This window comes from Cupressus sempervirens, chromosome 6 (genome assembly GCF_028749045.1).
Source record: "Cupressus sempervirens isolate cs-2001-9-10 chromosome 6, ASM2874904v1, whole genome shotgun sequence".
Taxonomy (NCBI): Eukaryota; Viridiplantae; Streptophyta; class Pinopsida; order Cupressales; family Cupressaceae; genus Cupressus; species Cupressus sempervirens.
In genome coordinates, this window is record NC_143123.1 from 439,442,524 (window position 1) to 439,459,034 (window position 16,511).

At 40.8% G+C, this 16,511-nt stretch overlaps 1 protein-coding gene across 16 annotated transcripts in view; it reads left to right on the forward strand.

The window, feature by feature from the left end:
* The window catches only part of LOC149552940 (uncharacterized), a 404,864-nt gene that overhangs the window by 171,252 nt on the left and 217,101 nt on the right, over window positions 1–16,511 (forward strand). For 13 of the 16 annotated variants that reach the window (XR_016352989.1, XR_016352988.1, XR_016352990.1 and 10 more), the window contains one exon: window positions 10,163–10,243. The exons of the other annotated variants lie outside the window; for them this stretch is intronic. Coding sequence is in view for 6 of the 13 variants with exons in the window: in XM_089788483.1 (XP_089644609.1) it covers window positions 10,163–10,243 (81 nt within the window). In the remaining 7 variants the exon portion in view is untranslated. The remainder of the gene's footprint in view (window positions 1–10,162; window positions 10,244–16,511) is intronic. 16 annotated transcript variants of the gene reach the window in all.

Sequence of the window (16,511 nt, forward strand, 5' to 3'; positions counted from 1 at the left end):
ATTCTCAATTTCTGAATATCCGGATGATATTCAGTCTTATGTTGCTCCTCTTGGGTAGGCATCAAGGTGCATATTGCCGCCCACTCTATATCATCATGCCTGGCTAATCTCTCCATCCACCTAAATGAAATAGTCCTGACATCACCATTATGGATAGCCTTCAACACATGAGTCCTACCATCCACCTCGAATCGTATCTCCATATCCTTCAGTCTGAGGGTAACCTCCTCCAAAGAATGTAGCCACTGCATCCCAAGTACTATGTCCATGTCACCCATGTTGACCACATGATAGTCCGCCTTGAACTCATAGTTGTGCAGGCATAAAGGTAGATCTCGCACCATCCTGTCACAACGAATAGTATATCCATTAGCTACCTTGACTCTCAGTCCCTCGAACTCCTTAGTAATGAGTCCATGCCTCTCCACAAATTGTGCATCAATGAAATTATGCGTGGCATCTGTATCCAACAGAGTAATAACCCTTTGTCCAGCCAAGACTCCTCGAAGTCGAAAAGATCCCTCTCTTTGAATACTAGACAGATGTGTCTCCTATAAATGTAGCTTTGGATCCTCCTTTTTCTCAACACTATCTACCTCTTATTCACCCTCTGACTCATCAAGGTCCTCATCATGGTGCTCTAAGCTATCTGAATCCGAACCCTCATAATAAGCCCACATCACCCGGTTAGCCTTCCCTTTAGGCCTTATAGGACAGTCATGACCAAACTTATAGGGACCTTTGCAAAAGAAGCATAGCTTCTTCTTACGCAGGTCATTAAGTGTCTCCTTATCCAAAGGTGCAGCTGACTTGCCTTTTGAGTTACTAACCTTCTCTTTACCCTTGTTGAATCCCCCTTTTTTATCTCTAAATGATGAAGAACCCTTCGAACTAAACCGGTTTGCCAGAGCTGCAAGTTCCATACTGCAGGCTTTCTTCATGGCTTCTTGTAATGTAGGAGGATCAATGGCCTTTACCCACCCTTTGAGTGGTTCAGTCAATCCCTCTGTGAATAAAATGACTAGCCTCCATTCTGAAATGTCAGGCACCATCACTGCAAGCTTTTGGAAGTCATTGATAAATTGTTCTAACCTCCTGATTGTCTCAACTGAGCTAACTACTGGAAATAAACTTCAAGATCCTTTTTATCAAACTTTTCTATCAATCTATCCACAAACTCCTGATAAGTGGTTACTTGATTGTGTTGCAATGTGATCATGCCATGTGTCCACCAATCATGAGCTGCCCCATCTAAGTGTAAAGTGGCATACTTGAGTGCTTCAAATTTTGTCATAGTCTTCAGAGATAGGAAAGTATCCACCTTATGAATCCAAGTACGAGCAGTCATTTTTCCACTGCCATCAAATGTAGGTAATGTCAACTTGTTGGTGACCTATTGCAACTCACTATGTTTATCTGCTTGCTTCTGCCTGGCAACTCTGTAATTCAGGTACCTATCAAATGTCCATCCATCCTGTACATATGCTGGTAATGAATCCCATTCATTCCTCGCTTGTCGGAGTTCATCTACAATATCTATTACCATAGCATCAGGTGTGAGTGCTGGAGTTTCTTCCCTGAATGTAGGACATGTGGGTCTGTTAGCTGTCCCAAATCGTGTCCTTTGCCCATGTTGTGATCCTGCTATACTCCTGTCATCCTAGTCATTATTATGATTATTTCTCCTATTTTCCCCAATCAAATGTTGCATCATAGCCATCATTGCCTATGTACTTGCCTCTATTGACTGTAGAAGCCTATCCTGACGCTGTAAAGCCTCATCATCTCTCATAATTCTCGGTGGACTTTGAGAATGTCTTTCAGCCATGTTCGCAGTTGTGCTAGTTCCCTGTGTAAATAGAGCCCTTTTTTTTTCTTTTGTAAACTAAATTGAATGGTGGCTGCATAAACCCTGTCAGGCTGGCAGGAAACCGCTCTGATACCACTATAGTATCCCTATCCAAATCTGATTGAAACTTGCTATAGTTGCTTTTAGAAATTTTGTCAAACACTTGTACAACAGAGGGATATATGACTAAATTTTTATTTCAGTTTGTTCTCAGAATAAGGAAGATGACTTAAGATTATAGGATGACTAAAAAATGAACTTCTCTTCCACTTAGTCTACACCTAACATGAAATGCAATTCTTTTGTATTTTTCTGATGCAATATATGACATCTATTCAATGCAAACTAACATTTACAGCCAAGTGGCATTTCGTCATACAATTGGCATGCAAACATAAAAACTAGGAACAATGTAATCAATTCAACTTCAGTTCCAAAATCTCTAAAAACAATGGAATGCCAAGTCTTCTTGGCTTACAATAGATACTCGAGTATAATGCTAAATCTGATATGAAAGATCATCTACAGCAGCACCTAAATACACTTGATATACCAATGTAAACATCTGAAAATTATAAGAGGAACCTATTTATATGGAAGTGCTCGATGTTGAAGACGAAGATGCAATCAATAACTACTGAAAGGAGCTTCTTCTTAGCCCAAACTGCACTCTCAAAGATGGAAAATTAATCAATCTACTGTAGCGGCACTGTAATGTCACTGTTCATGACTACTGTTCATGTAACCTTCAGCCTTACAAAAAAAATCATGGGACCCCAGCATTGCTGTAATATGATTGAAATTTGTATCAGAATTATTCCTCAAATCGTTTATGCACAATTTTGTCCCTAGGCCACAAAATTTGGCACAATGAGAAGACTAAGTTATCTCCTCCAATAGCTGCAACCCTTTGGGGGATCTTTCACTTCCTCAGTTATGCTATCAATGGTAGTTTTCGTTCCCAAAGACAAAGTCTGCCGAAACCCTTGGCTCCACAAGTGCACAAGCGAATATCATTATCAAAATTGGATGATCAAATGAAAGACCCATAGGATCTATTTATTCACTTTTTAGAAACTTCCTCTAGAAGCCACTTAACTTTCTAGAGACATCTAAAATATTCTTATGAAGTCCATTTGCACTTTTTTAGATAAAAGGTAACTTTATAAAAATAAAAGTGCAGCTCAACTGAAAAATATAACATTTTGGCCCCATATAAAAAGTAATGATAAAATATAATAAAAATAATATCTCCAAGAGCATAATAAGCCATCCAATCCCCAAATAAACGCCAAAATGACTTCTCATCAAAACTATCTACCTACGAGAGTTTGTAATAGGCAAATCCACGAAAAATATCATGTCGAACTAAAGAGGGGACATGACAATCCAGCCCCTTTATTGCTTTTAAGAGGGAAAAACATATAATTTGTTCTTTGCTTCTCATAAACTCACCCTAGGTGAAAAGATTGAGTTCGTAAACTCTCATGGTTGTAGCATCCTTCCTCTGTATCGTATACATTTTGCAAGAATTTTACTAAGAACTTGTTGCTTCTCTTTCAGTTTGTAAATGAAGACCCTACTTTATTTTTGAGTTTAAATCTTAACTCACCAAAATCATGCCACTACAGTTCTCTTTTGTTGGTTAAAGCTCTGTTATGACCTTCTCTCTTCTGAGTATTTTACAGCTCGAACAATGCTTTATCATGATCTTGTGCAGTTGGTCATAAATTCATAACATACAGATACATCAAGCTTTGATTTCTATTTTGAAGTTGTGCCAACACCAATGTTGAATGAGCCTTCTCTTCTCACATTTAATGAAAACCAAACTGGATTTATATTTCTATTGTAGCTTTTTACTTTTCAAATTTTGGTTTTTTGCAAATTAAAAAATAAATGTGATGAAGCTAGTAGAAGTGACTCCTTAAACTTTTGTGACTGAAGGTTTAACACAAAATAGATTCATTCTATGTGCCTATAACATTCTTTTTCAGCTAAAAATGACATTTTCCTTATTTTCTGCAATCTATACTATATGTAGCCTAAACTGGAAATATACTGCTTGTCCTGAAGGAAAAATGTTGCTTCTTTTTGGGAGGGATGGTGTCAGCCGACTGGATGGTTCTGGCGGTGTTTCTGTAGCCGACGGAATGATTGTCGTCAGTGTTCGGCAGTGTTTCTGTAGTCGACAGGGTGATGTCCGGCGGTGTTTCTGTATTCTGTAGCTGACGTTGTCGGTAAATAGTTTGTAGCGGATAGAATATTTGTGGCTGACGGACTCCTTCGGGCGGGTTCGGCGGATAGTATTTATATCTCGTCTGGGATCATTGTAAATAATCAATCATCTACTATTGCGAATATTATTCTGCTATTATATTCCATTGTTTGTATGCGTTGATTTATTTACCACTACGGTAAACATTTGGCGCCGTTGCCTTATGAATCTGGAAGGTGGGAGGAATGAAGATTAATGCCAAATCAGCTTAACAAAGATCGGAATAAGGTCAAGGAAAAAGATGGAACCCGTACTGCGCAAGAGAATTTAATTCTAGCACAGCAAGCCGAACGCCGACGGAGATTTCAGAAGATTGCCGACGGAAACCGAAGCGCAGAAGAATTGTTGGAGGAAACTCGGCAGCGGGTGGAATTGGTGGAAGAAGCACGGGATGAGTTCTTGAAATTGTGTTCGCCGAGGGAAGAAAATTTAGACGGAAGAGCATCAACTCGCACAGCTCGCAGTGCCAAGGGAGCACGAGCGTGGAGTGACCTCTTCGTCCGGGATAGACTTCCGCGAGAAACAACTTCAGAAGATCCTTCTTCTTCACCAAGGTTCGCAGCTGTCAACACCTCCGGTATGGGAGAGCAATCCGTCGGTGTGGGAGTGCAGTCCGTCAGTGTGGGAGAGCAGTCCACCGGTGTGGGAGTGCAGACCGTCGATGCGGGAGTGCAGACCTCCAGTGTTGTGATGGCGAGACTTAAAGAAAAGTTGTCGAAGTTTGAGGGCGATGGTACAGCCGACCCCATCCGACATTGTAAGACATGTGAGACGATTTGGCGGGCAAACGGAATCACAGATGCCAACGAATGGGTCAAGCAATTTTCGGCAACCCTACGGGGTGTGGCGATTGATTGGTTTTCGGATACGGATCCACAAAAGCTGAATAGCTGGGATAACATTAAAAAGGAGTTCCTAGCGGAATTTAAACTCTTGCAGGATGATAATGAAATCATAGCAGAGATTTTCAATACCAAACAAGAGAAGCACGAAACTGTCCGCGTCTACGCCAGGAGTTTAAAAGACTTAATAAACAAAATGGAAAGCAAGCCAGCGGACGGATTGCAGAAAAGATGGTTTGTGGATGGCCTACAATCGAAGTTGCGGAGGAAAATGAAAATTGTGCCACCGTCGTCATATGTGGACGCGTATAACAGAGCATTGGATCTTGAAAGTGAACAGAAGAGAAAGAAGAAGAAAACTAGCTCCTCTGATTCTGATGATGACGAGCCTGCCGGAGATGATAGCAGTGATGACGAAGGTAGCAGCAAGAAGGTTCGTGCCCTACAGAAGGATATGGTTCGCATGATGGAGTTTAAAAACATGCAGAAGGAGCCAAAAGGCAGTGAACTGTGGTGCATGGAGTGTAAGACCAACGGTCATACTAAAGGATCGTGTCCAAAGAACCAATTTTGTGACATCTGTCAGATCATGGGCCATTCGACAAAGGACTGTCCCTTTAACATAAAGACAAGAGGATCTCCGCAGGTGCTTCTTACGCAACAGGCTTCCCCGTCAAGCAGTAACAGAAATGCAAACATTGATGGTGCCACATCCGGAGGGTACAGGAATAATAGCAAAGGGCAAAATAACAACAATGCAAACAATAACAATAATAATGGGAGCCGAAGTATGGCCAATTGTTCAATGCCGAGCATGTAATTTGTGGGGTCATTTTGCGCAGGATTGTACAGCGGAAAATACACCGAAATTATTATACAGATGGTGCGGACCCAGCGATCACGAAGATTCCAAGTGTCCAAAGTCTGGAGTAAACTTGATCAATGTCGGCTTAGATGTAGAGGATGTTTTGGCAATTACACGGAGGCAAGCGGAGGAAAAAAGAAAATTGGGGGAAATGCAGACGGAAATTGGGAAGGCATCGTCGGTAGGGACATCTCAGTTGAAGGACATCACCGGCACCTTGGCAAAGAACTTCACAGAACAAAACATTGTACGACAAATCTTACAAATGGAGATACCGGTCAAGATAAGTGACCTCCTTCTCACAATGCCCCAGTTACGGATGACCATTCTGAATCATAGACCGTTTTCGAAAGCAACGGAGGACACAGGATGGGACAGTAGGGAAGTGATGACAACAGACCCAATGCTGCTGGCACTCACCTCGAGACGGCATCCGGCGGTTGTCAAGATGGGGATTTTGGAAAATATTTTGACAGAGACAATTGTTGACGGAGGGTCCGGCGTGAATGTGTTGTCGGAGGATACTTGGAAGAAGTTGGGAAAGCCGACGCTGTGGCCACCTACATTCCAGTTGCTTAGGGCGGACCAGTATGGGATCAAACCGTTAGGAACCTTGAGGGCACAACCGGTAACCATTGGTACACAACCATTTTTATTAGAAGGATATGATGCTATTCTGGGACGGGATTGGTTGGTGCAAGCAAAAGTAAAACATGATTAGAAATGAAATACCCTATCAATGGAGCGTGGAGGCAAAAGATTCATAATTGACCTGCACACGCAAATGGTTGGCGAGGAGGCAGCATCGTCAGATTCTGACAGTGAAGGCGAGAGTGATGACGAAGGAAAGAGGAGAATGGAACCGGATGAAGAAGGAGTATTGAGACTTGACGGAAGATTGAATGACGACGACCTGGACTCGGTGAATGGCCTTTACCACTGGCAGATAGAAGACTACGAACTCTTTTCGAGTTGTAATATGCTAAGGGTCGACGAAGGTGAGAAAAAGGAGGAAAACAAATGTCTGGAGGAATGCGGGGAAGCGGAAGAAGGAAAAGCTGCCATGGCTGAAGCTGAGGGGAAGAACATAAAATCTGAACATAGAAAAACGAAAGATCCCACTATTCGGTACATGGTGAATGGACCGCGCAGAAAGAAAAGGTTACACCGCAGCATAAAATTAGTGGAAGGGCACCGACAGCAAAGAAATAATCCAATTGCGCGGTGACCGCAGGCACAGTGGGTGACGGAGGTGGCACAGAACAGACGTAAGGCGTACGACGGTCGGAATGAAATCAAAGTGGAAAAGTTTAAGGCCAGATGGCTTGGACCATATTAAATCCGGAAGGTTGGCGACAATCGAGTGGTAAAGTTGGGAACATTGGACGGGCAAGAGGTACCTCATGCAGTCAACGGATCCTATCATGCTAGGAAGATGTCGTCACTGTCACAGAATGATCAGATGATTCCCTTGTCGTCATCGTTGTAGAATGGCGACGCCTGGAGGCAAATTTGAGGTGCTTTGTATATTTTTTGAAAAAAAAAAGAAAAAAACAAAAACAAAAAAATTGAAAGAAAAAAAAAACAAAAAAAAAAAAAATTGAAAAAAAAAAAAAAAAAAAAATTTGAAAAAAAATTGAAAAAATAAAAAATAATTTTTTTTTTTGCCGCGGAGAGGGTTCCACGGGCAGTCTGCCCGCGGACAGGGTTCCGTGGACAGCTGTCTGCGGACTGTGTCCCGCGGACACATGTCCTGCAGGCAGCTTGTCCACGGACTGTGTCTCGCGAGCAGCTGTTTGGACCTCCCGCGGAACCTTTCCGCTGAGCATTCCCGCGGAGTTTTTTTTAATGTTCCTATGGAAGGCTATTTTTTTTTTTGGCTACCCGCGGATTTTTTATTCTGATTCTTGCGGCCATGCGGCCTTCTCCCCGGATTTCTTCTCGGTGTTTGTTCTTGCAGCGGACGCTTGTCTTCTTTGGAGTTTTCTTGTCCTGCGGATGGTTTTATGCGGGTTTTTCTTAGTTCTCTCGCGGAGGTGGTTGAGTTCTGCTTGAAGGACATTCAACTCGGAAGAACTAATATCATTCTCTTGGCAGGGACCGGCAGGATAGGAAAGAGGCACAGCAGCGGGCGAGTAACATAACAAAAAAAAAAAAAAAAAGCGACAGATTCAAGTTGTTCGGAATGAGTAACAGATGATGCCAAAGGGAAGGGGAAGCAGCAGTGGTTACCAAAAAGAGTCTGGAATTGGCAGAAAATGGCAAAAATAGTGCATTCCATGCATTTTTATGTGGGTTCCGGAGTGTTAATTTGGTCTTGGCGGCGAGGGGCACCTCGCCCTGTACTGCGACAGGGAGCGCACTCGGGGCGCTGCCCCTCGACCCTGCCGGGGGCGTTGCCCCCTAGACCCCTAGTCGTTGCGGATATCAGTCGTGGGAGTCTGACCAGTTGAGAAGAGTTGAAGTTGCTACAGGCATGGACTTTCTCTGTACCAGAGGCAGTGGGAGTAGGTGTTCGCTGTGAGGCTGTCTTGGTGGATGCATAGAGAGCTCGGGAGGAGCTGATCATCCAGTTGGAGGCAGTGCAGCGACACTTGGCTCGCGGTACCGAGGAGTTGGACAAAGAAAGCAGCACGAGTGGCTATCAAGGTCAGCTTGAGGAGACAGTATTGTGTTAGCAGAGGCTACAAGCATGGGATGAATGTGGACGTGATGGGACAGAAGCAAATTTTTCTCGTTGCAGTTAGTTCGTTAATGTATTTTGTTTGTTAATTTGTCTCAGATATTTTGTTAGTCGTCAGGAGACGACTGTTTTTTTGGGGGGGATGGTGTCAGCCGACTGGATGGTCCCGGCGGTGTTTCTGTAGCTGACGGGGTGATGTCCGGCGGTGTTTTTGTATTTTGTAGCCGACGTTGTCGGTAAATAGTTTGTAACAGATAGAATATTTGTGGCCGACGGACTCCTTCGGGAAGGTTCAGCGATAGTATTTATATCCCGTCTAGGATCATTGTAATGCATCTTGTGATATGATATGCTCTGTATGTAATGTTTGGCATATGCGAATAATAATATAAGTTCTGCTGTTTGTGTTCCAGTTATCTGTATGCATTAATCTAGTTTACCCGTACGGTAAACAAATACATCAAGCTTTGATTTCTATTTTGAAGTTGTGCCAACACCAATGTTGAATGAGCCTTCTCTTCTCACATTTAATGAAAACCAAACTGGGTTTATATTTCTATTGTAGCTTTTTACTTTTCAAATCTGGGTTTTTTGCAAATTAAAAAATAAATGTGATGAAGCTAGTAGAAGTGACTCCTTAAACTTTTGTGACTGAAGGTTTAACACAAAATAGATTCATTCTATGTGCCTATAACATTCTTTTTCAGCTAAAAATGACATTTTCCTTATTTTTTGCAATCTGTACTATATGTAGCCTAAACTGGAAATATACTGCTTGTCCTGAAGGAAAAATGTTGCTTCTTTCCCCTGTTGTTCAGTTATGCTCTTTTGCTAGCAGAAAAAAAAGAAAAAAACCCTCTATTTTGTTGTACCTAACCGAAAAAAACTTGAGTTTGAAGACATATTTTTCCTCCTCAGTACGATATTCATGTTCTTTTGTTCTTTTGTTCTATTGTTGTAGATGAGGTTGTATATGTTTGTGCTTCATTCCTTTGTTCAGCTGAAAGCTATCACTTTACACAAAATATTTGTAACTTCTCTTACACTTGGACCTTGGCTTTTAGAATGCTGAAATCTGTCTGCTGTTGAATCTTTTAGATATACACTTGGCTATAGTATTCATTGCCACTTTACACTTGCATCTCTTGGTTCCTTCTTGTAGCTTTTAAACCTGCTGATTCTGAAAGTCACATTTTACCTTGTAGCTCTAGCTGTAGGTTAACAAAAGGTTTCAAATCACAAGGACTTGTTTCTTTAATGAGTTTCTTTTGTAGTTTTATCTTACTAAAGCATATCTATTTGTAAAAGTAAAAGGTTTCATAAAATGAATGTCTTTATACTTCATTATTTTTGTTATGATCAGCTCCATTAATCATGTCTCTAATAAGTACATCGGGCTCAATAATCCTTGTGGGAGCCTACGGTTACATTCGCCAATTTATTAGATATAGGACGTTGCACAATAAACAAACATATTAATAGTAAAACGTTTTTTGGTATGATTGTTTGCCTCTTTTACTGTTGGTATATGTTCCTATTTTGTGGAGATGCGCAGCATGATAGGAGTATGAATGTTTAAGGAGGTGAGGCAAACTTTTCATTGCTTAGATCTGTTGGATCTAACATGTTTCCTCTTATCTTGCAGGATTTGGAGGCTTGGAGGGAATGTGGTATGAGGCAGCAAACAAATGGGAATGGACAAATACAATGCAACCAGTCATTACAGGCAATGACTGGTGCCCTATGACCCTTCCTTCTCTATTCTCTTCTTTTATGTTATTTCTTTTCATAGGATAGAGACATTTATCAGTAGACTAAGGGCTACTCTCAAGGTCAATCTGTGTGAGAGGATTTACTTTCAACATCTTCATTTCAATTTTGTAAATATCAATTTGTATCTATGTTCCCCAGGGACACGTCCCCCCCAAAAAAAAAATCAGCATTTCACTTCATTGGGGACTTGCATCCATCCCTAATTTTTTAACACACAAAAAACTAAAAAAATAAACAAAAATGTCACTTTTGCCATCTCCACCCGTCCCCAAAATTGGCAAAAAAATTTGCTGCCCAGAAACCCGTCCCGCTGTCCCCTATCGTCCCTGTCCCGGAAACTTGGGGGAACATAGGTTTGTATTTATCAAGATGAATGATACAAGGACATTTATCTCTATTCTCTCATCCTTAATGAAATATGATTTGGAAATTTTGAATATGAGCTGAATGAAACAAAATCTACACTTTTACTTTCACTTGATCATTTTTCAGAACTGAATTTTAACATGTGTTAAAATTAAGTAACATTTAATAGTTTTGGATTGTTGCCTCACTCCTCGGCATTGTCCTCTGCAAATGTACTGAACTTGATGTAACAGGGATCTTCCTCTATAAGTATGGTCTCTCTATCTGTCATGTCCCCTTTCTAGTGACATAACTTTTATCGGGGATTTGCCTATCATCGACTCTCGTAGGCAAATGATTTTGGAAAGAGAGTCATTTTATTTCCAAACGATTACATTCTTTCTCTCGGAGAATAATAATTCAGTAAGTGGGGGCCTACTTGTTCTAATATTAAATTGAGATTGTACTTTTACTTTATAAAGTTATTTATTTAATTTTATAAAGATTAAAAATAAAGTGCATTATAAAAGACCATTCCGGAAAACTTCCGGTAACTTCTCAACAAAGTGAATAAATAGAGGACATGGGGCACCCATTTGAACAAGCGATTGTGTGGATTCGATTTCTATTTCAATTGAGGCAATTTGTAGTCATTGGTCTGCAAATTTCCATTAGGTATTTGGGAACGAAAACTCTCTTGGATCTGCATAACTGAGGAGGTGAAATATTCCCCCCAAGGGTTGCACATTGGAGATGGTCTTCAACCATTTCATGTTGAAACTATTTGCATATTCGGATTACTGGAAGGATGACGTCTTGAGAATTGGCGAAATTAGAATCAGGAAACCCTCATACAGCCGATAACAGCAGTCAAAGTATTTGTGAGCAATGATTTGTTTTACAGCCTTAATGCCTTGTTCCAAGAAACAAATCGATGAGCCAACATAACCAGTAAATCGCATCAGGAGCGAATTAATTGTGAATCCATTTGGGTCACTCGATTCCAAGAACAAGATTGCATTAGACGGAGGTGCATTTGGACCTTCATACCGGATCAACTTACCTTGCAATCCATTGGCATTATCATTGGGTGCGATTTAGGTGAAATATACTCAGGCCGAAATCATTTCAGGAATTTCTCACCATTCAGATCGCTGCCAAATCACTAGGAATATCGAGGACGCGGAATGTTGACCTGGCAGCCGTTCAAGTGACTGTGATCAGCGTTTTGTCTTGCAGGTTTCAAGCTTTTTTTTTTTGGAAAGGCCGGCAGAAGGATCTAACGGTTTGGAAAAATCGTGGATTGGTGCACTGGTTTCTCCTATCGGCTTCACCTCACCTTGCAACCCACGGTCCCATCTTCCAAACGGTGCGGGCAAGAGGTGATTTATCATACGAGCACAACACGAGTATTAAGAAATACGGTAGTTGCGGCAGAGGAAGAAATGATCCATTGACTAATGAGACAGGACCCCGTATTCTGACCTCTCCACGGCAGATTATATAGAGGAGAGACAGCACAACATTTCATCTAATCTGTGACAACTTGAATCAAATTCTGTATTATCTGATTACCAGGTTCTTTCTTTGCTCAGTTGTAAATTCATTTCAGACTCTGTTATTCTTCCATTTGATTGTTAATAAAACAAGGGGCTATATCTCTTGCAAATTCGTCATTGCATATAGATTTGGTCTTGTTTCATGTATTTAATGAATAGCTACTCTCTAGTATTGTTACTTCAGTGACTCTTTTAGAAAGGGTTCACTTAATAGTATCTTAACTTGAATGCAAACTGCTTGACGAAATGTTGAACTTCTGAAGTAATAAGATTTTGGGGTGTTGGAAAAGAAATAATAACCTGTTAGGGTCATTTCACTATCAAAGGAATTGTCCTTGAGTGTGACCATCAATTGGGATTGTATATGTAGATGATCACATCTAACCAACTGAATCTGGGTTTCAAATTTTGAGATTATTTTGATTAATCCTGGAAGTTCCTTTTTAGTATTCATTAGAGAGCATATCTTAGTTCTTGTTGTCCCCTCAACGATGATATGTTTTAGATAGATCTCCAATCTATTTCCAAAGATTTCTAGAATGCCAACATCCCTATACTCAATAGGAAGGTTTTTAAGAGATATCAACATTGGTATGAATTTAATAGTGTGTTTTTTGCTATCAAAATTAAGATTCCATTGTTTCATATAAAGGCTTGTGTTATTGTATAACCAACATTTTTGTTTGAAAATTTTGTCTTTGCTCTCTTTAGAATTGAAAATAATTAAAAAGAACCCTAACTCAACATCTATCACCTTAATGCAATTGATATTATTTCAGTTTTTAAATGCCCAGTTTTGGAAATTAATAAAAGGTATGTTAAGATCCCAAAACTTACATATTAGTGCTAATCGTTGCAGTTGAGGCCTCCCTTCTTCGAATGTCTCCTCTAGAAAAGTGATGGGCAATACTGCATTGGTAATAATTGAATCTAACACTCTTAGTTCACAATGATCTCTTGATTTGCCCCAATATCTTCATTGATAATACTATCAAATTTGAATAGAATTTCCCCGTACTCAATGTTGTTCTCAAATTCATGTAGTCGATTCTCTATTTGTCAACTGATTTTCTATGTTTGTGTGGGGAAGAAAATAATGAACCAACCAAGAAGTTGGTTAAAGCTTCAAGGGATACATGATTTGTAGTGATCTGTTCCCTAGGTTACCTCTGTGCTGATGATCTTTTGTTCAATTCGCAATTCAGATTTCAGACCATTGAAATGGCCATATGATGCAAGAGAGTTTGTAGACCTAGTTGGAGGGAAAAAAGACAAGTCGTACATGCTTTGAGGGTCGTATACTAAACATCTAGATGTCGTACAGTATGCAATTGGGAGATGGTCATACAGTGTGGGATTAGGAAAATGTATGTCGTACGGTGGAGGGGTGTGTAGTTGGCCATATGGATGAAGGTCGTACGGTGGGAAGAGAGGGTCGTACAGGGGGGGGGGGGTTATGTGGCCGTACAGTGGAGCACTACTATACAGTGGGGTAGTGGAGAAGTACAATGTGGGTGAATGGTTATGCAAGGAGGCTGTACGGCCAAGAGACCATGCAACTGAGGAAGGTTGTACGGTCACAAGTATGCTGTCCAATATTGATCTGTTTGGCTATTGTTCTGGAATGCGAAAGGATGAAGGGTGTACAGATGGAAGAAAGAAACTTAATAATACAATCCAACTTTAGAGATCAAAATTCATTAGATGGAACCAAACAATAATGGAAAATAGTACACAAAACCTTCAATGAGATTTGCCAAAAGATGGTGCTCCGATTTGCCAGATCCGAGCAGAGTGTTATAGGCGACGGAATAGGGTGAGGGTTAAATCCCACCAAAATTGAATAAGCCATGTAGGGAAGATCTTTCGCCTCCGAAATGGCAAACAACAGAGGATCCCAACGAGAATTCGTAGTACAAAATAAATAATCAAAATGCATACCTTAAGACTACCTACAAGTTGTGCTTAAATACATGATGGGAAAACTTTTCGAGGGTGTACAAAGATAGCCAACGGCGACACAAACTACGGAAACAAAACAAAAATGGGTCCAAGATATATTAAAATTAATCGGCCCATTAACAATAGTTCGATAAATGATTTATTTTATAATGGGAACATTACAATCCTCCCGTCCCAAATTTTGCTTGTAGTCAAGAAAATGCAATGCCAGGTGCTGGAGAATGTGCTTCCCCTCCCACATTGCATTGTCCAATGGCAAGTTTTTCCAACGCACCAAATATTCCTTCACCATGCGGTTCCGTAGGGTCTTCTCACGTATTTTAATGATCTCAGTTGGTTCCAATATGAGCTTTCCTTCTTCATTGAGTGGTGGAAGGTCTGTGGCTACCATGACATTCTGCCCCATGGCCTTCTTCAGACATGAAACATGAAAGATGTTATGAATACGGCTTCCCTCCAGAAGTTCCAGCTCGTAAGCAAATTCACCAATGTGACGAACTACGCAATAGGAGCCATAAAATCATGGCTTCAATTTTTCTTTTCCCTTTTCCTTCAATGAGGATTGTCGATATGGCTGGAGCTTGAGATAAACCAAGTCCCCTACTTCGAAACTCCTCTCCATTCAACGTCTGTCGATGTACATCTTTTGTTGATTTTGTGCCCATTGTAAGTTTTCCTTCAAGTATCGTAGGATGTCCTATCCCTCTTGAAGCCAATCCCTTGCCCTCGGTGCACGACTGTCTCCCAGCACTGTGTCGATGAAGGAGAGGGGTTCGTACCTGTACAAAGCTTTAAATGGTGTCATCCCAATGGACATGTGGTACATGGTATTATAAGAATATTCCCCTAGGTGTATCCATTTGACCCACGCCTCTTGTTGTGCCGAAACGTAGCTCCAAAGGTAACGTTCAAGCCACTTGTTCATAATCTCTGTTTGTCCATCTGTCTGAGGGTGGCAACTAGTACTTGGTGACAATTTTGTCCCTACAAACCGAAACAGTTATGTCTAGAAGATACTGATGAATCACCCATCCCGATCACTAGCAATGTTTCAAGGTAACCCGTGTAGACGAAAGACTTCTCTTAAAACCAGATCGACAACTTGTGCGGCCTGAAAATCAGAGGGGATGGTGAAGAAATGTGCGTACTTTGTCAGTCTATCAACCACCACGAAGATACAATCCTTTCCATTCACCTTGGGAAGTCCGGTTATGAAATCCATCGAGATACTTTCCCACTTATGTTCTGGAATTGGCAAAGGTTGCAGTAACCCGACAAGTAGAGTAGGTTCGAATTTGTTCTACTGGCAGACCACACACTCTCTTACATATTGCAATACATCTCTTTTTAGTCCTTTCTATGAAAACCTTTCCCTGAGACGTCTGTACATTTTGAGGAAGTTTGGGTGTCCTGCCAAGGGTGAGTCGTGTACCTCCTTCAAGATTTTCTACTTCAATTTGGATTTCGGCACTAAAAATATCCGATTCTTATAGTAGATGATGTCATCCACCACTTTGTACTGATCATCCTGTGTGTTTCCATTCATTAGCTCATAGGCAAATGTGTTTTTGGAATATTTGACCAACAAATGAGCTTTCCAGTCGGTTGAAATCTGGGTTAGTAAGCAGATGGTGGGTTTCCTAGACAAGGCATCTACAACCACATTATTTATTCCTTTCACATATTCAATATCAAAATCAAAAGCTTGAACCTTGCTTACCCATTTTTGTTGCCTCTCGTTCAAATCCCATTGCTCTAGAAAATATCTCAAACTATTGTGATCCATACGAACGACAAACTTGGCACCTACCAAACACTGTCAGAACTTGGTTAGTGCATGTACGGTGGCCAACATCTCTTTGTCATAGATGGAATAAAAGCGTTCTATTTGTGTAAGTTTCCTGCTCTCATAAGCTATGGGGTGTCTATCTTGCATCAATACCATGCTAATGCTTTTGTCGGATGCATTGCACTCTAGAATGAACCGTTGAGTGAAATCAAGTAATGCAAGTATGGGACAATTGCTCATTGCCTTTTTCAGCTTATCAAAAGTGAGTTGTGCCTTTTCATTCCACTGGAAAGACCCCTTTCTTGTCAGATCCATTAAGGGTGTGCTAAGTTGAGAGAATCCTTTAATGAACCTCCGGTAATAACTGCACAGTCCGAAAAACCCTCGCAAATCCATGAATGATTTTGGAGGAGGCCAATCAAGGATAGCCTAAATCTTCTCCTAATGAACTTGAACTCCATATTTACTGACAACATGCCCCAAGTACAATATTTCTATCATGCCAAATTCACACTTGGATTACTTGGCAAACAAAGACTGCTCCTCCATGATCCTTAGGAGATCAT